This window comes from Puma concolor, chromosome D2 (assembly GCF_028749965.1).
Source record: "Puma concolor isolate L17-30 chromosome D2, mPumCon1.1.hap2, whole genome shotgun sequence".
In the NCBI taxonomy this organism is placed as follows: domain Eukaryota; kingdom Metazoa; phylum Chordata; class Mammalia; order Carnivora; family Felidae; genus Puma; species Puma concolor.
Window position 1 is genome coordinate 40,741,123 of NC_141677.1, and position 22,502 is coordinate 40,763,624.

General features: G+C 53.8%; 1 protein-coding gene across 6 annotated transcripts in view; it reads left to right on the plus strand.

Annotated features, from left to right (window-relative positions):
• Positions 1-4,503: 4,503 nt before the first annotated feature.
• TSPAN14 (tetraspanin 14) overlaps positions 4,504-22,502 on the plus strand; it is a 57,297-nt gene continuing 39,298 nt past the window's right edge. Inside the window, exons 1-2 of one of the 6 annotated variants that reach the window (XM_086680141.1) lie at positions 4,602-4,619; positions 6,788-6,894. Coding sequence is in view for 1 of the 6 variants with exons in the window: in XM_086680138.1 (XP_086536264.1) it covers positions 17,215-17,287 (73 nt within the window). In the remaining 5 variants the exon portion in view is untranslated. Of the gene's footprint in view, positions 4,620-4,706; positions 6,895-6,952; positions 8,738-8,768; positions 9,553-16,987; positions 17,288-22,502 lie in introns of those variants that run through there. The other 5 variants (XM_086680139.1, XM_086680140.1, XM_086680143.1 and 2 more) reach the window with 5 other exon arrangements.

Below are 22,502 nucleotides of genomic sequence, written 5' to 3' on the forward strand. Positions count from 1 at the left end.
AGCCCAGGATGAGCAAATGCAGCACTGGGACCGAAATCGGAACTGGACCAAACAGAAGGGTAAGGAAGACATCAGAGGACAATAGAGACCACGCTCTGCCATTGAAAATTTTACTTACGGGGCGCCTGGGTGGCGCAGTTGGTTAAGTGTCTGACTTCAGCCAGGTCACGATCTCGCGGTCCGTGAGTTCGAGCCCCGCGTCAGGCTCTGGGCTGATGGCTCGGAGCCTGGAGCCTGTTTCCGATTCTGTGTCTCCCTCTCTCTCTGCCCCTCCCCCATTCATGCTCTGTCTCTCTCTGTCCCAAAAATAAATAAAAACGTTGAAAAAAAAATTTAAAAAAAAAAAATAAAAAAAAAAAAGAAAATTTTACTTACAGCCAACTACAGCTCCAGGAAAAGGGGAAGAAACTCTCAGCTTCTTTTTCTAACCACCCCCTTCGCCCCGTACTGGTTTTTGTTCCCATAATCCATACCCCAGGCTTGCAGTCTGCACTATAATTCAGCTGTATACTTGGTAATTACAGCTGCAGGGATTGGCCTGGAAACGAAGTCACTGACTACAATACAGCCAGTCCTTTTACGAGTTGGGGCTGTCCATCTCTTTATTTTTTATTTTGTTTTATTTTTTAAAAGACTTTTTAAAAATGTTTATTTTTGAGCGGCAGAATGCAAGTAGGGGAGGGGCAGAGAGAGAGGGGGCAGAGGATCCGAAGCGGGCTCTGTGCTGACAGCAGAAAAGTCCGATGAGGGGCTCGAACTCATGAACCGTGAGATCAAGACCTGAGCTGAAGCTAGACGTTCAACCGACTGAACCACCCAAGTGCCCCTTCTTTTTATTTTTTAAAAAAGGACGATAAAATGGGCCTGCTCTGCTTTGAGTATCCCTGATGCGCTGAAGCTACCCATATTGCTATAAAAATGGGTCAGGTAAAGCTCGGTGGGTTTCACATGGCAGCTGGGAATGGCATACGTAACTGTCAAGCGAGGCCCAGTGGGGGTTGGTGGAGGCCACGGTGGCTCTGTGGACATGTCCTTCACCCTCTTCATACATACCGTGCTGCAGTGTGACCAACTGGTCCACAAGAGAGCAGTCTCCCGGAGGCTGCTTGGGCTGGCAGGACCCCCACCAGTCCGTGGTACATAATGGTAGCTTTGCCCTCCCCTTCCTCCTTGTTCTAAGCTCACACCTCCTTCACGTCCAGAACTCGGCAGGTATCATCAGTGTGAATGACTATCTTTCCAACACCAACTTTACTGGAAACATCTCTGCCTCCAGCCCCCACTCAATAATGGTGGAGGTATCCCTCCATCAGGGGTGTCCTCTCCATCAGTGCCCACATCCCATCTCCCTTTCTTCAGAATCCTTGCGCCTGCCTTCTGTCCTGGATCACTCCTATCCCTCTGTAAATGTGCTCTGGTAACTTGTACATTTCAACAAACCCCTCTGTATTCTAATAGAAGTTAAAACCAGACATGGCTACAAGCATCCGGAAACACAGGATTAAGCAGGACAGAAATTTCTTTCTTTGATAGACAAAGTCAAGAGGCAGGTATTCCAGAGAAAGTAGGGTGGCTCCATAAACATGAGGAGCCCAGATTTATTCTATCTTGTTGCACTAACATCCTCGGCACGTGCCTTCCACTCCAAAGTCTGGCATGGTTGCTTGAGCTCCAGCGGGATATTTAGGTATTCCACTGAGCAGGAACGAACAAGGGCTGAGGAGGGAGCACGACTTCCTTTTAAAGCCGGTTCTCAGGTGTTGCATATGGATGCCTCCACTCACTGACTGTGGGCCGGAACTAAGTCATGTGGCCATACCTAGCTGCAAAGGAGTCCGAGAAACTTGCTTTTATTCTGGGGAGCCATGTAGCCAGGGGGAGAATGGCTCTTAGGGTCATCTAGCAATCTCTGCCAAAGCCTCCTGTGATTTCGAGACCCCTCCTCGGTCCCTTGTTCCCTGTTAGACAAGCTGCCCAAACATGATAGTGGTTTGGCTCCCATCCCACCATTCCATGAACACTCTCCTTATCACATTTACCAATAACCTTTGTGTTGCCAGAGTCAGTGGATCCTTCCCTGTCCTCATCTTATCTGAGTTCTAGGTAGCGTCTAACATAGCTGACCAGTCTGTTCTAGAAACTCTTTCCTTTCTTCGTCTCTGGGCTGTAGCAGTCTCCTGGTTCTCCTCTGGCCTCCTCAGCCTCTCTTTGTCTTCTTTCCTGCTCTGGCTCTTTCGACTCTTCTGGGTGCCTCTTGAACCCTCTCTTCTGCAACTACCTGTTCACTCTAGGTGACTTCCTCAGATCCCACAGCCTTTATCGACTTTAAGATGATGCCTCCCAAACCCCACCTCCGGCCCAGGCCTCCCTCCGAATGACTTGACCAATGAATTGATCTCTGACCGGCATCTCAAACCCAGCATGGCTAAAACAGAATTCTTGATGCTTCTCCCTGAGCCGTAGTCCTTTCCTTCAGGCTACCTCCAATCAATGAGACACTGTCCACTGGCTTACTCCAGCCATAAACTTAAAAGTCATCTTTGGTTTCTCCCTTTCCTCCCCTGCCCCCGGCCCCCATCAGTCCTACCAACGTATCCTGTTGAGTCCACGTCCAAAATAGCTTCTCTCAAGTACTCATCTTAGTGTGGCCACGATTCGGTCCAAACCACCATTATCTTTGGCCTGGGCTGCCACAACAGTCTCATTGTCTCCGCGCTTTTATTTCTGCCTGCCACCCACCCAATGTATTCTTCATGCAGCTGTAAATCAGACCGTGTTAGACTTCCTCATAAAACCCTTCAATGGTTTAATAAAAGGCCTCCATCCCTAGACACAGCCTCACATGCCCTGCCCACCTCCCGACTTGGGGGTGAAGGAAAACCATATGGCCAGAATAGCAAGCCTGGGAAGGAGGATTTCCTATCCTCCTATCCTCCTTCCCAGGCTTGCTGTTCTGGCCATATGGTTTTCTTTCAGTTCCTTCACATGTCCAGAGCTTACTTTTGTCCACAGTTTACCTTTTTCAGGGCCTCAGTACATACTGCTCTCAACCTGGAATGTGTCAGCCTGGCTTTTCCCCAGGCTGTCCCCTCACTCATTTGACTTCAACAATTCTTCCTCAAGGACACAAAGTGACTCCTATTCTCTATCCCAGCTCCTTTTGTTTCAGCATTTACCTCGACTTGCAATTGTCCTTCCCACTAAAAGTAAGCTTTATGGAGCAGGAGGCCTCAGCTGTCTCTTTACTGCTGTACCCTCAGCATCAAAATAGGGTCTGCACAGGTACTCGATTAGGCACTCACTATCTGCTTAAAGGTAACTGAATGGACAGATTCCCCAAAGATGTCCCTGAGCTGCCTGGGATGTCACAAGCAGGCTTGTCTCCCCCTTGATAAAAAAAACCTGGAATGGACTGAACCGTCTCCGTTGCAAGATCTCCTCCTTAAATAGGACTCAACCTGTTGATTTGCTTGTATTAAAATGTGGTTTACCTAGTTCCCTGGCCCAGTTTTGAGAGATGTGACTTTCCTGTTGCCCACCTAGCCCTCTTCCATTTGGATGACTTTAAGAATCACTAGCGTGCCTGTGCCTCATTTCAGAGAGGTGGGAGGAGACCATGGAGGGCAGCCTTTCTAGTACCACCCCCCTGCAATTCATCCCTGGAGTCGGCCTTCTTCCTCAAGACTGCGCTCAGCCATCTCCCCGGGACAGAACTTAGTAACAAATCTCAGCAAGCGGTCCAAAGAAAGCTTGGTATTTTTAGCACCAAGACTAGAAGGAGCAGGTCTTTGCTGCCCAGTGTGCAAAGAAATGCAAAATGTTAACTTACTACCCTTCTCTTCAAGTTCCCCGCCCCCTGCAGTCTCCCAAGCCAGGCAGGAGCGCCTCCTATTTTCTTTCTTTCTTTTAAGTAAGCTCTATGCACAACGTGGGGCTTGAAGTCACGACCCCAAGATCAAGAGTCGCATGCTCTGCGGACTGAGCCAGCCAGGCGCCCCGCCTATTTTCAATACGGCCATTTTTCTTACTCCTGCGCTCACCCCTACACGGTCACCCCCCCCTACCCCCCTTGAGAGATGTTGCCTCCCCTCGGCCCCCACCACGCGGGTTTCTCCCGAGCTCAGGGCCAGCCCAATAGGAGGTAAGGCAGGGGGCGCCGACGCAGCACACCTTGGTGGGGCGCTCGCGGTGGCCCCAAAATGGGACAATGGGGAAGTCGGGTGACCAGGCCCCACCGCCGCTCGGGCAGCGCGGGCCGGAAAGGCCGGGCGGCCTGGGGGAGGGGCGAGCGGGGGCCGGGTGGGGCGGGGCTGTGGGCGGGGCCCTCCGGGGGCCGGGGCGGAGCCGGGGCGGGCCCGAGGAGCGCGGGCGGCACTGCACCGCGCAGGGAAGCGGCGCTTTTTTCTCTGCTGCCGCCCGGCGCCGCGCCCCCGGCCCCGCCCCTCCGCGCCCCGCCCCCATCGCTCGGACGGCCCGAGTCGCGCCCTCCCACCCCGCGCCTCCGAACTTGCTCTAACTTCCTCGGCCGAACCCGGCCGAGCCGCTGCCCCTGCCGCCGCCGCCGCCGCCGCCGCCACCGCCGCCGCCGCCGCCGCCGCCGCCGCCGCTGCCGCGCCCGGGTGAGTGGAGCGCGGAGCCCCCCCCGCTAGAGCGTCGGGCCCTGCCCCGCTCATTGTCTGAGGCCGACCTCCCCCTCCCGCCCCCCGAGGGCCCTCTGGGGACTGGGACTGATCCCCAGGTTCGGGCTCGGCCCCTCCGGCTTCCTCGCCCTTGTCCCGGAGGCGGCCCCACGGGCGGCGCTGGCTTTGTCTGCCCAGATCGCCCGCGAGGGGCTGGAGGCCTTGGCCCGGACCCCGCTAAGCCGAACTCCGGCCCCGGGCGGAGTGAGAGCCTCAGCGGGCGACCAGCCTGGCGCTGGGGCTTCAATAGCCCTCGCCCTGTCCGCGTTCCCGGACGGGTGCGCGCCGGAGTCGCGCGGGGGTGGCAGAGCTCGGGGAGAGGGGGGCTGGACCGCCGCCTTTAGGGGCTCTGCCTCCTGTCCCCTGTAACGAACCCAGGGAGGGGCACTCCCTTCGGCTCAGGCCGAGGGTAGAGGATGGGTGCAGACCCGGGAGGGCCGTCCCCTCCCCTGCCCCGCGGTGGTTATGTACCGAGTCGCTCACCCGGGCGGTGCGCCTCACTCTGCCCTGCACGGGTTTGGGGCGGCCCGAGTTTGAGTAGGTGGTGACCCAGCTTCGCGTTCGTCGTTGGAGGTTGTGCTTGGGAGCAGAGCCGAACTCCTGACCTAACTGGAGCTTCGGTGGAGTTGGCTGGTCTCGCGCCGCTCCTCCTGCTGGGGAGGGGTGGTGGTGCGGGTGGGTGGAAAGTGTGTATGTGTGTGTAGGGGTGATTATGCGGCTGGATAGGAAGTGTGTGTGTGTGTGTGTGTGTGTGTGTGTTGGGAGGGGAACCTGCGGCACACGTGTGAAGTTGGTCTGCTAGAAGCGCTCCCTGCTGTGGGGAGTCAGGGGGAAGGCGATGGCCCCAGTACTGGCAGTGGCCTCTGGCTGCCAGCGGCGATGAGTGCGGCTGTGTGTGTGTACAAGCTGAGCGACTGTCCCGGGGTGCTGGTGTCTGGGGGGCATCAAGTCATGCTGAGACACCAGTGCAGGACGTTACACTGGAGCCTCTGCTGGTGTGCTCACTCCAGTGATCTGCTCCCTAGAGGTCTTCCTTCCCGGATGGGGGTGGCTGGGGCTGATAGGAGTGGGTGTAGCTGCCTGCCAAAGCCTCAAAAGTAGCCTTCCAACTACCCTTTGACCTCAAAGAAGGGGAAGTTAGTGTCTGCTGAGTGCTTGGGCCACCCTTCCCTATTTGTGAAGGGAAACCTGGGGTCTAGGCCGCCAGAGCCCACCCAGCACCCCTTTATCCCTTCGACATTCAACTAGCCCAGTGGTTGGCAGAGGCACCCTTCCTTCCTTCCTTCCAGAGATCCTCCTGGGACCCTCAGAATGCAGCACATACTCTTCCATCTTGGCCCCATGTACCCTTCTAGCTCCTCTCTCAACTGTCTCCAAACTTTGTCCCAGTCCGATGATCCCTAGGGTCTGGGAGACAGGCCACCAGAGGGATTTTCCCCTCCTCTCCTGCTGCATCGCACTTTGTTCCCACCTTCAGCTGGAGAATTTCTTGCTCTCTCCATCCCCACATCTTTGAACTGCTCCACTTGGACCATCAAATGTGACTTTCAGGTCATTTAACAAAGCATGATGGAGAGTCTGTGGGGTGCCAGACTTGCCAGGTGCTGTTTGCAGGCACTGTTCCAGGCTCACAACTCCCTGAGAGACCGTAGGCCCTGTGTGGTCTTACAGCCCAGCCTGGACATAGGTGGTCGGTGCTCAGTGGTGTTTTATTGATTTGTACTTGGTCTCCCCTTAGGCAGCATTATTATTCAGGCAAGCGGGAGTGCAAGCCCACTGGTGCTTCTGGAGGTGGCTCCTTTAGGAAGAAAAGGCATGGGGGGGGGAAGGGGCTGCAGAGGGTGGGCTGCCCAGGGAAGTTCCTTCCTTTACCAACTGGGCAGCTGTGCTCATCTCTGAGGACAGGTGAGGGTGCCTCCCTCCCCGTATTTGAGGATGGGAGGACAAAGCTCATGCCCTGTGTTGGAGGGGAGGGGACTCCGCCCTGCAAATCATGGTGATAGTGGAAGCCAGGGAGTTCTGGGCTTCCAGAAACATTATCTAAGGCCCCACTTGGGTCACCATGTGCTCAGAGATTGGACTTACTTTCTATTTGGCCTTGCCTACAGAGTGCCATTGTGCCAGTCCTGGGCAACCTGTGCTGGATGTAAAACCTAGTGGAAGTTACGGACAAGTTTGCAAGCAATTCCGTGCACGGTTTAAGAGTGTGGTTACGGTGAGTTTACTGAGACTTACTCTTGGTGGACACAGATGCCAAGCTCTTTCCTGAAAACTTCACTTGCTTGAACTCATTTAACCCTTGACATGACACAGTATGATAGATAATGTTATACGCCCCATATGACAGATGAGGAAACTGTTCTGGAGAGGTCACAGACTACTCGCCTAAAGTCTCAGTGTGAGCAGGTTTTCTCATTTCTAATGTAGATCATGCCTTCGTATGAAAGTTGGTTAGTACACTGCACAAGCCTGGCCCGTAGTGGAGCTACTAGGTCCTTCAATGCAGCAGCCCTTTTATCCCCTGCTTCTGAAAGCATCTCATCGGTCCAGGCACGTAGCAGGCACCCCGGAACTCCTGTTGAGTGACGGGTGAAGTAGCTTCAGCCTCTCTTGGGCCAGCAAATGGGCCGACCAGCACTGCCACGCAGAGAAGATTGGGGTGTGAGTCATGGCCTCTATCTGTCTAGATAGATCAGGGTTTGCTGTGGTAACAGTCCCCAAATCTCAGAGGCTTAAAGCAGCAGAGGTTTATTTATTGCTCGCACCGCATCTGTCCCAAATCTGCTTTCTGCTGTTCTCACTGCGGAACCCATGCTGATTAATTGGAACATTCCTGGTCCCTTGGACAGGGGGACAGAGCTCATGACCAGTCTCACCCTGGCTCTTAAAGCTTCCACCTGGAAGCGGCATTTCACTGGCCAAAGCAGCCACGTGGGCCTACTTATACTTACAAGGTGGGGTGGCGAAGGGGATTGGGAACATTTGGTGAGTGGCACTAAATGCTTACCGTCTGCCTACCGTGGTGCCCTCCTCTGTGATGTCTTCCCAAGGCCTGGGTCTGAGTGTCACCAGAAACAGTGATCATGAATTAAAGAAGCACTGTTTAGGCTAAAGATGAATCGAAGTGCCACATTTGAAGGGCAGAGGTAGGGTGAACAAGATAGAGTGTTAGGGTGGGAACAGGTAGTCTGCAGAGGCAGCCTGCTGGTCTGATCCCGCGCGAGTGACTTGGGTTCCTTGGGTTTCATTTATTCATTCGTGGGCCCAAGGACTAGTGAGTTCCAGGCCATGGATGATTTCTACTAAGCATATATTCAGCTCCTAGCCCAGTACTAGGGACTGTGACCTGGGTTAATGAGCCTTGTTTTCTGCTGCTCAGTCCTAGTGGCCTTTGAAGAGGGATGTTAATGTCTATGTGATGGAAAGTTGGCTCCTGCTCCAGCCCTTGGAGTTCAGCCCATGGGGTTCTTGGCCTTCCCCATGCTTTACCTGTATGTGGCTAGTAGGGTCAACCACCTTTTCTAGAAACAGGAGCAGGTAGAGGCACCCCTCTAGGTCTTCACCTTCCTCTTCCATTTCTGAGACTCTGGGGCTGAGCTTGTAGGCCTGCGGGTGTGGGGAAAGGAAAGGTAGTTACTAAGGGACAGAACCCCATGGAGAAAAGCTTGATTGGGTGTGGGGCTGGGGTGATTCTCTGGCCTGTTGAAGGGGGCCGAACCCCTCTGTTCCCTGCAGTTTTCCACTCAAGTCGCCCTTGCAGGATGTTAAAGAGCCCACCACACTGTGGAACTTGCTTTTGTGCTTTGTCACCTGCTTGTTCTTTGGTGACTTCCAGCAGGGCCAGGAAACACTGGTGGAGGCGTGAGACCTCAGGTTCTTCTGCATTGGGTTAACTTACTATCCTTCGTCCTATTTCCTCCTTTTCCAGAGCCTCTGCTTTCCCACCTCTGGAAAGAGGGAGAGGTCATGGTGGGTTACCACAGCGGGCTTGCTCCTGGCTGGCTGTCATAGTTCCCAGGGTACTGCGTAGACCCGTGCTCTGTGAATCTTCGGTCCAGGTGAATGGCAACTGGCTTGTCTTCTCTTCCATTATAGCGGTGTCCTCCATGAATCTGTGTGGGATACTCATATTTGTCTCTACGTCCATTTTCTCCCTCACGGCATGTTTTCTGGCTCAGACAAGGGCAGATGCCTGTGTGGGAACAGCACAGGCCCTGGTTGGTAGGAAGTGTTCAGAGCCTCTGCCAGTGAAGCATTAAGACGAATAACCTTGTTCGGCCTGTAGGGTGGACAGTGGGGAGGCCAGCTTTCGGGTTGTATCTGCTTTGTAGCCGAGTGACCCTGTAGACACATCTTTGATTTTGTTTTCTTTGTTCCTCCTCCTGGACTTGATGTTCTCATCTGTAATGAGGGAGGAATCTGCCCTTCCTGTCTCTCATGGGGTTACTATAAAACTCAAGTGCACACTTCAGGTCCGGGAAGCAAAATGTTAGGCCTGACACTCTGGTTTGGGGCTCAGCAGAGTGCTCACCAGCAGCTGGTTCCGGGAACCCCACTTCCTCTGCTCTTGGGCTTGGTGGGGTTGGGTGGGGCTGGGCCAGGCTCTGCTGTGCTGTGGTTTTTCTCTTGGAGGCCTGGTAAGCTGAGCTTAAGTGGGCCTGGGCAGGCTGGGATTAAACTCTTCACTTCTTGAGGTCTGTCTGTTCTGCTTCCCTTGCTGAGCAGCCAGAGAGAAGGCTTAGAATCCTGGCGTCCATCAGCTAGGTAACTGGAGGGACTGGCTCCTCTCTCCTTGGGGGTCTGTCAGCCTGTGCTGTGTGGCAAGAGTCATGGCAGTTGGCTCTACAGCGGCCCCCGGGATCCTGGGTAAGAGGTGAGCTCCTGTTGCTGCCTGAGACTGTGTTTCCTGGAATTTGGCAGAGCTGAGGCTGGGCTTTCCCGCAGGGCTGTGGGTTGGGGGAGAGGTGAACCAGGACAGGGACCGGGCAGGGCTCGAGCCTGAGGAGAGAGGTTTGGTGACCTCTCTGGGTTTTCCCTGACTGAGGGTCCCCGCTGCTGGTGTCTGTGCCAAGCTACTCTGCAGGGCCCAGAGAGCTTTGAAAAAAAAAAAAGAGGCTTTGAGGAATTCCTAGTGGTGACACCCAGGAGAGAGTCCTTACCAGCAGCTGGAATCAACCAAGTGTCCTCTGATTCTCTTTCCTCTGCATCTCGAGGTCTGAGTGGCAAGTGGTAAGCCTGAGAGGCCCGAGGGCCACAGCATGCGCCAGGATGCATGGTCCCAAGGCAGGGTGTTGTGCTTCAAGCTTCAGAAGCCCGTCGGGGCGCCTGAGGAAACCTGGGCTTCTCCGAAAGTTGGCCATAAGGAAAAGAGCCACCTCAGCTTCAGATTGGGGCCTCCCGGCCGCTGCCAACTGCTCCGAGGAGAGGCTCTGGTTGCCCACTGAGTGACCGTTGCCGTGAAGAGACCTCCCTAACGTCTAACCAGCCTGCAGATTGGCTGTCTTATTTTAGGCCTTTACCCCTAGGCCAAGCAGACGGGCCTGTCCCTGGAGCTTGGTGGGGGAGGCCCGCCCCAGCCCCAGACCGAGTGGTTCCCCCGTTTGGGGACCAGGGAGATTTGGAGCTCCATGTTGTTAAAGAAATAATTATTCTGACACTTTAAGACAGTAAAGCAGACTTGATGTAGGACTTGCAGCAGACAGAAGGACTTCTGCCTTAGGGGTTTGCTAACAGACCTCAGGATTCTGCTGAAGGCTGGCTAGGGGGTCAGCTGTTACCTGAGGGTTATTGGAAGAGGAGGAACTGGTCAGACACGGAGGGCAGGGGATTCTGGCCAGACGGACCCGGCGGGATTCTTGCTGAAACTGGACGGAGATGGAAGCCCCAGGCCGGACCTGGCTGAGCGGAGGGCTCGGAAGAGCCTAAGTCTGGTCAAGGAGAGATCGTGCGTCCGTGTTTGAGGCTTGCAGCAGCCCACGTGCGGTCTCTGGTCCGGCTCCCGGTTCCTGCCCGGCCTGAGCTTCCCGCTCTTCCCACTTACTTCTCAGGAGCGGTGGCTCTCCTTGTTTCCAGAAACCGAGTTTTTTCAGCAACTGCTGGCTCCTCCCTCTCAGCCTGTTGGACTGCCCCTGAGCACCCAGGAAATAGTGTAGACCCGGGAGCTGGGCTCCCTGTGGACACCCGCCCCCCCTACTGTCTCCTGTTGCCAGACCTGTTGGGTGCCAGACCACAGCCCCTTGGCTCCCCGACAACCCTCCCTGTTTGACTCTTGTTTCTTGGCCTCCGTACCTTGTATTTCTTGCTCTCTCCATCCTGGGCAAACCAGTCTGACAGCTTTGTGCATCACCCTCCTCTCGGCCTAGGGACTGGGCTGCCTCATTTGTCTGAGCTGGGCCCAGGGAGCTGCTGGGGGGTGGGGGGGGGCGGGGAAGGGGGGCGGGTCTCCTCTCCCTGTCTGGGCTGTGTACTGGGGGCTTCTGGGTGGGAGCCCCCCAGCCTTCTTCCCCTGTTTAAGGCCTTCCCGTCCCTGCAACCAGCCAACCGTGTGTGACGCTCCTTGCTTTCTCTCTGCCCCTCCTCTCTACTTGGTCAGTCCTCACACTGATGAGCTTGTTTGGTGCGTCTTCTACTCCTGGGGGACCTTCTATCTCAACAGCCAACTTTTTAGGAAGGAGGCCACCTGCTGTTGTGAGTAAGAAGGGTGTGTGAAGAAAACCTCTTGGCTGTGGGTTCGGGGGCCTTCCTCCGTCCTGACGGCTCCAGGCCAGAAGCTGGCTCTGTTTCCTCGTTCTGCCTGCCACAGTCGATGTCTCTCCTCTTCCCATGAAATAGAAGTAATGGTATAAATATGGATACATTTTGAGGGGGCATGTTGACAACAGAGTCTGCGGTGGTAGCAGTGGGGATTTCATTCCCCGGGGAGCCAGGAGGAGGGCGTGGTGTGTACCCAGGTGCAGAGGTGGCCCAGGGCCCCTCTGGGTGCGGGTAGCCCTGAACCGAACCGCTTTCTTGTGGGAAGACAGGTGAGGTAGTGGGGCAGGTGCCAGTGCAGATGCTGCAGGATTTGGTTGTTGAGCATCAGTGCTTGCTTCGGGGTGGGGGCCTTGCCCACTCGTGCAGGAAGATGGTTGCAGAGGTCTGGCAGAGGCTGGTCTTGGTCTGATGGAGGGTTCTAGCATTTCAGGGAAAGAGCTGCCGAGGAGTTGCTCCGGGCTCATCGACAGGGGCGGGGACTTGTTTCCTAGCAGCTGAGGTTTGAGGGCTCCAAGTGCCAGCCTGATTCTGCTCGTTGTGAAATCTCATTTGTAATCTCTGGTTGGGGGGCTACAGATGAACACTGAGCAGCCATTGGAGAGCGTCTTATGGGATAGGGGAACCAAACATACATACTTCCCCTCTTTCCAGCCTTCTTTCGCTGTGGCCTGGGTAGTCTGTGAACTTGAGGCCAACAGGAGATCTTTGCTGTGGTGGCCGGGGGTGTGGTGGCACTGAGTGGGGGCCTAGTTCTGCTAGGTAGAAAGAGTTCCATTCACGAACCACTCCCTGCCTTCCAGATGGTCTCACCCAAATGGTCTGGCCAGTAGGCATTGTGTCATACCCTTCAGAAGCAGGAGAGACTGGGATGGTTATTATATTGTTCCTCAGGGGGAAAATCACTTGGAGGAAATACATCAGTGCTTCTGAGTGCAGAGTATTTATTGACATGCAGTTAAAGGAGGCTTTTAAACAACATATATGTATCCCTCTAGTAAGGAATAAATCTACAAACCTATCTCACGACTCCATTTTGCAGTTCCTATTTCCTGAAAGGTATATATATATATATATATATATACACACAATATATGGTTTAGTAGCTAAGGGATTGGGGTTTTGAGCTGGGATTTTGGAGAAACTGTTTTTAGCCTGTACTTGGAGTTGGGCCAGGCCTAGAAATCTGTTGAAATAGCTTTCTTTAACTGCTAAAATTGGGATGGGGTTCGTACCACTAGGATCTTGAGCCTCCCTGATGGCTGGGGAGGGCCCTGGAGAAGGGTCCGTGCTGGAGGCCTGGGATGCCTGCGGTTCAGCCTCCTCCGGGCACAGGCCTGAAGCTTGGGGGCTTCCGGTCTCACCGCAGAGTGCACCTGCCTACAGGTGGCCCTCCTTGTGGAATAACCTCTGGTTTCCTTCCTGCCTTTGTCAGAATCTGCTCTTGGTCTTCCTGGGAAAGCTTGTATGTATGTGGGGACCTGGGGCGGAGTAGTGAGCAGGGAGTTCTCTGAGGTGGTGCTACTCTTTCTGGATCACAGACGCTGGCACCCCTTCCCCTACTTTGCTCCTCAGCCCCTTGTTCTAGGGAGATGCCAGAAGCTGCATGCAGGGAGAGGTACAGGTGCCATGTGTGAGTGTGTGTGTGTGTGTGTGTGTGTGTGTGTGTGGCGACAGCCACAAACTTCAGGGATTGTATGTAAATATGTATGTATGTATTTATTTATTTATTTAAATGCTTATTTTATTTTTGAGACAGAGACAGAGACAGAGCATGAGCGAGGGAGGGGCAGAGAGAGAGAGAAGCAGAATCTGAAGCAGGCTCCAGGCTCTGAGCTGTCAGCATGGAGCCTGATGTGGGGCTCGAACTCATCAACCATGAGATCATGACCTGAGCCAAAGTCAGACTCTCAACCGACATGAGCCACCCAGGCGTGTCTAGGGATTTTAAATGTCAATTTAAGTTTAACTTTTAGTTAAAATGTATACATGATAGGGCGCCTGGGTGGCGCAGTCGGTTAAGCGTCCGACTTCAGCCAGGTCACGATCTCGCGGTCCATGAGTTCGAGCCCCGCGTCAGGCTCTGGGCTGATGGCTCAGAGCCTGGAGCCTGTTTCCGATTCTGTGTCTCCCTCTCTCTCTGCCCCTCCCCCGTTCATGCTCTGTCTCTCTCTGTCCCAAAAATAAATAAAAAACGTTGAAAAAAAAAATTTATAAAAAAAAAAATGTATACATGATAAAAAAGCACATAAAGATATACAGTGAAAATGAGCATTTCCATGCCTGACCTCTTCAGTTCTGCTCCCCTGAGGCCTCTGTCACATGTTGGGTGCCTAGGTGAGCGTGCCTGTCCTCCCTCCATTATCCCCTTGCTGGTATGCTAATTCCTCTGTTCTGTACTTTGTAAATTTTACTCTAAAGTGTAGCTTTAGTCCATTCTTTTTAACAGCGACCTGTTCTTCCGCTGCATGGTAAACCGTGATTTGCTTTGTCAGCCTCCTATGGATGGACATTGAGGTTGCTTTCAGTACCAATTTGGCTTCTAGAAGCCGAGCTGCAGGAATGCCTTGCACATGCTCATAGGTCTGTAATAGGCCACTGGAGGAGGAGTCTAGGCACTGGGTGCTTAACAAGAAAGGAAGCATGTTGTTTTGATTCGGGAGAGGGGGGAAGGAAGGTTTCCAAGTTTTTCTTTCTCGGAGGGATCTTGTATTTACTTCTGCAGACAGAGTCCGGGGCTGGAGGGGAGACTGGGGTGCTGGTGTCCTGGTTTCCACTGCAGTCTGTTTTGGTTCAGCTCAGGTTATCCAGCCTCCACGGAGCACCTGTTGTTTGCGTCCGTTGGCTGTGCCCTGTGCGCGCCCAAAAGTGTGATACAAGAGTTCGAGGAGGCAGCCAGTGCCAGATGAGGTCTGGGGAGGGAGGAGAGATTTCGAATATGTGGGTATGACCAGGCCCAGGAGTGTGCGGGACTTGGGTGGGGGGCTGGGGGCGTGAGCCTGGAGTCTTGGCTGAGAAGCCAGTGGGGGCTGGGCATTTGCTTTCTCCCTCAGTTTTGGGGGTCGCTGTGAGGGTCAGGCATCCTGTCGTGGCCTCCTTGGACTTTCTGTGGCTCTGGGATCCCCGTCTCCTACCTGCTTTGCAGCCCCAGCTTCGTCCACCCTGTGATTTTAAAGGCCTATGTGTAAGGCACCTGGTGTAAATAATAGATGGGCTTTCTCTTTGGAGCAGGTGCCATCCTTTCAGAGCAGAAGCGGGGGGGGGGGGGGGGGGGGGTGGCGGTGAGGGCAGCTGAGTGTTTCCTCCTGGCTTGGGTTGGGGAGAGGGAGGGTGGAATATGAGAGACGGTGCACGTGAGAGCCATCCCCTGGCATCCTCCTGGGAGTTCTGGGAGCTCTCTGGCTGTTTCCCCATCCCCGTGGCCACCGTGTGCCTCCGAAGTGACCACAGTTTTTCCCTTTGTCGCTCTGGCTGGGCAGGGCTAGAAGTGGGGAAGTTTTAGGGCTGGCTGGCAGATAGCCCTCCCTAAATAGAAAGGTGGCTGTTGTGACCCTGATCTGGTGGGTTGGATGCCTGTGCCCCTGCCCTGTCTCTCTCACCATTGGTATTACTTGCTGCCCCTATGAGAAGTCCAGAGCTTTCCATGCCCATAGCTCTGTTGTATGAGGCTCTGGGGCCTGGGCAGCACAGAAGTTCCTATTGTGGCCGGGTGGCAGCTAGGGCTGACCTGTAGGGCTAAGGAGGTGGGGCCTGGGGCCTGACAGTGGAGCTATTCACAGGCTCTGCCCTGGTTTCCTGCTGCCTCCCATTGTGAATTTTTTGAGCAGGGGAGGGGAGGAGGAGAGGGGGTGGCCAGGGCTGCTATTGTTGCTGGCAGCAGGAGCCCATTATGCTCACAGAAGTCTTTGGTAGACCGATCTTAGCCACTCCGGGACCCCTTTTGTGTTTTGTGATGCTGGCTGAGCTGCCCAGCCTGGACTCTGCCCTCTCCCAGCGCTCCCTGCCCTCCAACCCCCCCCACCCCCACCCCCCGCCATCCCTGGAGGTCTGGATGGGCCCTGCTCTTCCTGGGTACCTCCATCAGGATCTCCATTCCCCTCTCTCAAGTCTCCATGCTGTGCTCGGAGCCACCCCCCTCCCTGGGAAGAGTTCTGAGCAGCTGGGCAAGGAGTGGGGGTGCCTGGTCTCTGTCCCATCAGCCACCTGCCTGCCTGCTTGCTGCCTCTGGGAGTGGGTCCTGCCTGAGCTCTCCTGGCCCAGCTGTGCCCTTGGATGGGGGTCAGGTGCATGCCTGGGATGCTGTCAGTCTCGAAGGCTCCCCTCTCCTTTGTACCTCAGTGCTCGGCCCAGTGTCCCCTGTTCCTCCCTGGAGTACTCAGATGCAGAAAAGCTTGCTTGCTAGCCGGCTGGCCTGGAGCCTTCACGCTGCCTGAGCCACGGCCATTTTCCTTTGTTCTGCCGTCTCCGGACTCTTGAATCTCAGGCAGGCAGCAGGCTGGGCAGGCAGCCGGCGGCAGGCGGTGGGTGTGCAGCACCAGCGGAAGCCCTTACGACAGGAGTCTTTCCACTGAGCCAAAGGCATTCAATCCCCTGGCTGCACTCAGTTCCTCCAGCTGCACCCCTGTCTCCCCAGGGGTGTTGAGATCTCTGTTTGGTTAGAGAAGGTCACTGCCTCTTATTGGATCAGTATCATGGTGACTTGTACAGTGGGGACTGAGAGAGGTCCCACCTGTTTGTGGCCACTGCGGGTGTGAGAGAGGGGGAGAGAGAACACACAGCGCCTTGGGAATGCTAGCCTCCTGGTCTTTGGCAGAAAAAGCTACTCCCAGGTACCAGGTATGGTCCTCCTTTACCTCCTGTGATGAAGTCTGTGGAGGAAGAGCTCTTGGCATTAAGTGGCAGGGGTGGTTGAGTTTTTTTTATTTTGGTCTCTGTATGTCTGTGGGGATTTTTCTCCCAATTGAGGGGACCTGTCCCTTGTCCCTGTGTCTCACCTCCCCCAGTTTTTGGTTGGCACAATAAGCTTCCTCCTGGGGGGCTGGTCTCACCCACGTGTGGAGTTAACAGGCAGAGCTGAGGGCTGCTCCCTGGCACCTGTTCCTGGAGTTGTGCCCATCCCAAACCAGAAATCTCCTGCTTTCTAAACTCAACCACAGCCAGAATCTGTAATAGTCACCTGTCTTTGAAGTAGAGTTGCTTTGCATGAACACTAGTAACTTTCTCTGTTTTTCTTTTGTTTAGTATTTTATTTTACCCTTTCAAAACCCATCCATCCTTGAGATCAGCCTGGCTGATTGTAGGGGAGGAAAAATAATTTTCCCCCTGCCCTTCATGGTTCTTGGCTGAGACCTCCTGTAATAAAAGACAGATTAACAGGAGAAAAACAAACAAGTTTAGTAACATGTCCACCTCCTGCATGCATGAGAGATCCAGGAAAACTCGAGGAACTTCACGAAATGGCCCATGCCATCACCTTTTTCAGCTTAAGACACAAGAAAGATGGTTGGGGCTGGGGTGTGTGTGTGTGGGGGGGGGGGGGGGTTGGGTGGGGAAGACCTGGAAACAGGGTAAGGTTGTTATGCAGATTTAAGTTTGTGTCTCCTTTGATAAGAATATCTTGTGATTTAGTGTCACCTTTATCTTCCTGGTGCTGAGAGCAAACACCCTTCCAAATGGAGATTTCCCTTGTAAATGTAAATTTCCCTTCGGTAACTTCTATGCCGGTTTTCAGCTCTGCTCCTGTGCCTGCTGTTTTAAAAAAAATAACAAGATCAAGATAATCCTTATGCCAAAGAGGCAAGTTTCGGGGTGGCAGATTCTGCTCGGTCCCTCATTAGCCAAGTCTCACAACTTAGGAGGTGAGTTCCAGCCCTGGACAGGGTTGCACTTTGGAGTATCATTTTAGCAAATGTTGTACAAGACTCAGCAAAAAAGAGCGAAGTTAACTTTCAAATGCATTGAAACACAGGCGCTGCTTTTCCGGTAGCTGGACCCGGGCAGGGTTGGGAAAGCTCACGATTGGGGCACGGTGCTCTGGAAAAAGCACATGGAGGTAGAAGGCTGGGGTTGAGTCCCACCTGTGCCACTGGCTCTTTCCGAGGTGACCTTGGCAATTCATTTCCATGGGTGCCTGTCTCTGGAAAATGGAAGGGTTGCACAGATGAACTTTGGAAACTTTTTAGCTGTGACTCTTTGAATTCTTTGAATCTAAATCCAAAATGGCTGCTCACTACCTTGAGAGCCCCTCTTGCCAACTCGGGATCTTTTGGGGAAGAGATGTTACCAGATGGGATTAAGGAGGCCATTTCTTCCTTAGGTTCTTGAGGGAGTCACCCCACAGATGTCCATCGTTTTTCACAGGGAAACCCACTCACCCTGAGGCCTGCCCTACACTGTCAGTTCTCAGGGGCTGGGTGTGGCAGGGCGGGAGTAACTCTTCTCTTGGAAGGGCCACATCCCTTCAGTGAAAGGGGAGTTGCTGGGGGAGGAGGAAAGTTAAGCTCTTCATTTGACCTTCCCTTCAATGGGGCCAGCCTGTTAAAAGTAAAAACAGGGTGCCTGGGTGGCTCAGTTGGTTGAGCTTCCGACTTCGGCTCAGGTCATGATCTCACAGTTCGGGCTGTGTGCTGACAGCTCGGAGCCTGGAGCCGGCTTCAGATTCTGTGTCTCCTGCTCTCTCTGCCCCTCCCCTGCTCGCGCTCGCTCTCAAAAATAAACAAACATTAAAAAAAATTAAAAATAAAAGTGAAAACAAAACGCTTGAGATAGAGACACCTTCTGTATGTAAATATCCCCTTTCCTCATCTGGAGAGGGCGGCTAGGTTTAAATTTTGCCTTTATTTTGTTATAGATTCCAGAAGGCGACACCACCCTTTCACTGGTGCCCCTTTAGGGTTGGTTCCTGGCCCTTTATCTGCCTTTCCCCACCCAGCCAACATCCCCTGGGCCTCTTGTGCCTGCCGGCCCAGTGGCTTTCCTCCCATTGTCTGCCACGCCTGGATCAGCCTCTGTGTCACTGCCCTAGGCTCTGTGTTTATGCCCTGCGTCACAGGAGGCCTTCGGTCTTGGTAGACGCCCAAGAGCAGGGAGTCCGGCTTCACCAAGTCCTTTGGTTAGCGTAGCTTCCAGAGCTGTGAAATGGGAATAAAAATAACCTGTGCGGATCCAGGGGGATGCACTAAAATACCGCACAAATCGCAGAATTAACGCACTGCTCCAGGAACGCGGACCGTGTCCCCGGAAACATACTCCCAATAAAGGTGGCCAGGCTCTCCTCCCCGGACTTGCCCTAATGGTTGTTTTTCTTCTTGAGTGCTGTGGCTTTTCTGATGGGCACCTCACACCCTCTCTGTTCAAAGCACGGCCCCCAGGCCTGTCTCTGGGCCGCAGTGGCAGCACCTGGGAGCTTGTTGAGAGGCAGCCTTGACATTTTAACCAAATTCCCAGGTGATTTGCATACACTTTCAAGTTTGAGAAGCCCTGGCTCAGACACCTTTGTTCCGCCTGCCTGTTGCTCTAGCACCTTCCTTAGTCTGTTTTGTGGTTTTTGCAGACCTCACCCTCTTGCCCTCCTGAAAGTTGTCCACTTGAAACGAGTCTGGCAACTCCGACTCCCCAGCACCTGCCATCTGGGGTGTGCAGTTTCTGGAGGTATCCCTGGGTGCTGGGTGGGGAGGCTGGGGTGGGGAGGCCGGCAGAAGCGGGGGGGCGGGGGGGGGTGTCTCGGAGGGAGGGCTGGGGCCCCGAGAAAGCCCCCCTCCCCTTGGCTGGCAGCTGTGGGCACCTCCCCCAAGCTTGCTGGTGAGGTCATCTTTGGGGCACAGAGCCCAGGGGGTAATTGGAGCCCTCCTTTGTGAAAGGGTGGCTGGGAGCCTCTCTCAGCCATCTGGTGCCACTTGCCCCGCCTGTCCCAGCTGGACGACAGGATCAGAATCAGGTTGTAAATGTTGTTTTCTTGTAGAAACACAAAACATCCCACAGAAAGATGTTTTGGTGTATGTCGAAGTTAAAAGCAGTACTCCAGAAAGGGGACTATAAATTTTTTTTTTTTTGTAGCAGAGAAAAGTTGAATCTGGCCTTCCTGATGTCGCTAGGATCGCCTGCCCACCTCCTGTGTTCTGGTGGGGTGTGTGGGGGTGAGTGCTGCTGGGTTGGGGGAGAATGGGCTCCCTGCACAGCTGCTGGGGCCCCCCCTGGCCTTCAGGGACTCCGTGTAGGGACTGAGCGGGACTGAGCGCTGATCTCAGACCCCTCTCAGCCTTTTCAGCAGTGTCCCACCATTGATTTGCATTTTTTTTAAAAAAAGAAATCTCTCCTCCCACCCCCCCTCCATTCCTTTCCTCTTTATGTTTTCAATGCATGGCGTTTTATTTATTTTTTTTTCTAGCAGGCTTCACTTTTCTTAGCTTGTTTGGGAAGTTTGTTTTGTTTTCTTTGCTCTGTGAACCTTTCTCCCCCGGCTGTTTGCATTGCTGGGAGGAGGCCAGAAGCCAGGCTCTGCCCTGGCCTTGGAGCGTTCCCTGACGGGAGCAGGATTACTGGGTGCTCCCAGTGCTGTCCTTGGAGAGAAGTGGGTTGGTCGTCTTAAAACACTGCATACTGTAGCGTGGGCTGTGCAATTTTGCGTAGAGGGGTTTTTTAACATTTTAGAAACAATCTTTCTGTGTTTCAGGCATGGAAAATGGGAGGAAAAGGAGGCAGTGCGTGTCATTCTGAGTTCTCTTACATAGTTTTTTGTTGGGGGAGCGCAGGTGGGGGTGGGGCAAACTCCACAGAGAACATTTCAGGTCTGCATTGGACGCTCAGCGCGCTGGAGCAGCTCCCCTAAGGGCGCCGGAGACTCCGTTATGGGAGCAGAAGTGACTTCTCCCTGCGAGGGGACTCACTCATCACGCGGAACATCTGTGGCGTGCAGGGCCCCAACTGTTTCCCCTCTGCAGGGGCAGCTGCTCTGGCGTGTCTTGATCCCATCTGCAGGGCCTGGCCCAGAGCTGGGGACACACCTGGGGCTGTGTTGATAATCGCCTCGGATAGTCTTGGGGGTGAGAGACAGTTGGTCGCTCTGTGTTACGTGGTGGTGCGGTGTCCCCGTCTCAGGGCAAGTTGGTGACTGTCTAGATGTGGAGCCCTCCTGTCGTTCACGATGAAACCACCAGCTCTGTGGTGCCTTTCCTGACCAGCTTCCCACCTCGTCCTTCCTTCCTGTGCACGATCCTGCCCTCCAGCACCTACCTGACTCACTCCGTCCCTGGTAGAAGGAAGTGTGGCCCGAGTCCCCTGAGTCAGGCACCCGCCCCACTGTGAGCTCTTCACCCCCACGGCCTCATTCGGGGTGCCCCGCACGCAGCAGGTGTCCAGACTCGTAGGATCAAGTCCGAGGTGTTGTGTCTCCCACAACAAAAGCCTTTTCACCCGGAGGGACTGGCCTAGCGAGTTTGTGCACTGATGGATTGCTTGCCACCTCATCCTCAGTCTGGGGAGCCCTTGCCTCAGGCCCTTAGTTGAGAATTTCACAGTGGACAGAGGGCCCAGCTTGTTGGCCTCCTGGGTTCTTGTCCACGTTGAAGATGTCTCTGTGAACTGGGCCCAGATTCTCCACATCTTGTGTGCAACCGGCTTCTGGGTGTAGGTGTTTCAAATGCAGTTTCAAATGCAGGCGGAAATAGGCCTGCCGTGATGATCGCGGGGCACAGGCCCCCCCCCCCGCCCCCCAATCCTGTGAGCTGGCAGCTTCACCTTCCCTGGCAGAGGGCAGAGCAACTGAGAAGGCAGGAAAGTGCCAGGCCTCTTGCACCTAGCTTTTTGAGAAGGTGCGGGGGCAGCGGCTGTGGGTGACTAAGTCCCGCCTCACCTGGGTGGGCCTGCACCACCTCGATGGTGCTCCTGTAGTTGGATGAATGCCTGATGAATCATGTTCAAGATCTCGGGGCCCCAGACTTGCTTTCTGTGCTAGTGCTTTATTTCTTTTTTGTTGTTGTTGCGGTTTTTGTTTTTGTTTTGTTTTTTTAAGGGAAATGGCCACAAGCTCTATGCTTTGACTTGAGGCCCGTTATTTTGTGGAATCTCCCTTAATTGGAATTTCTTGGATTCTTCCTTATGATTGGACCCATGTTATGTATTTTCATCAGGAATACCACAGGAATGAGGTGTCCTTCTCAGTGTTTCCCCTCAGGCGGGATGGATGTTGGCTTGACTCATGACTGGTGAGGAAAAAAGCGATGACTTAGTTAACAAGGTACTATCTGCTGGGTTTCTCCACTGCTGAGTTACTATTATGTTCTCTGTAATTTATAAGTGTCCTATGGGGAGATGCTTTGAGATAATGTAAACATGTTGTTTCTCATCAAACTTTTATCAACTGATTTTAGAGCCTGTTACCGTCTTGAGTGTTTGTATCCCCCAAATTCACATATTGTAATCTAATGTCCGATTTGGCAGGCCTTTGGGAGGTGCTTAGGTCATGAGGACTCCATCCTCAAGAGGATTACCACCCTTAAAAGAGACACCACAGAGCTCCCTTGCTGCTTCCACCATGTAGGGGACACAGTGAAAAGGTATCAGCTTTGAACTAGAAAGGAAGAAGGCCCTTGCTCGACCATACTGGTACTTGATCTTGGACCTCCAGAACCATGAGAAATAAATTTCCATTCTTTTTTTTTTTTTAATTTTTTTTTTTTAACGTTTATTTATTTTTGAGACAGAGAGAGACAGAGCATGAACAGGGGAGGGTCAGAGAGAGGGAGACACAGAATCTGAAACAAGCTCCAGGCTCTGAGTTGTCAGCACAGAGCCCGACGCGGGGCTCGAACCCACGGACCGCGAAATCATGACCTGAGCCAAAGTCGGCCGCTTAACCAACTGAGCCATCCAGGCGCCCCTAAATTTCCATTCTTTATAAGCTACCCAGCCTGTGCTGTTTTGTTGCAGCATCTGGAACGGACCAAAAAAGAACCCACTGATGATCCTTGATGGAAGATTCTTGACAGATCTTTATGTCATGGTTGCCAAATGGTGATATTTTAATTCCGTTAATTCCTTCTGCACTTGTCATTTGGCATTCTGCTAAAGAGGAGC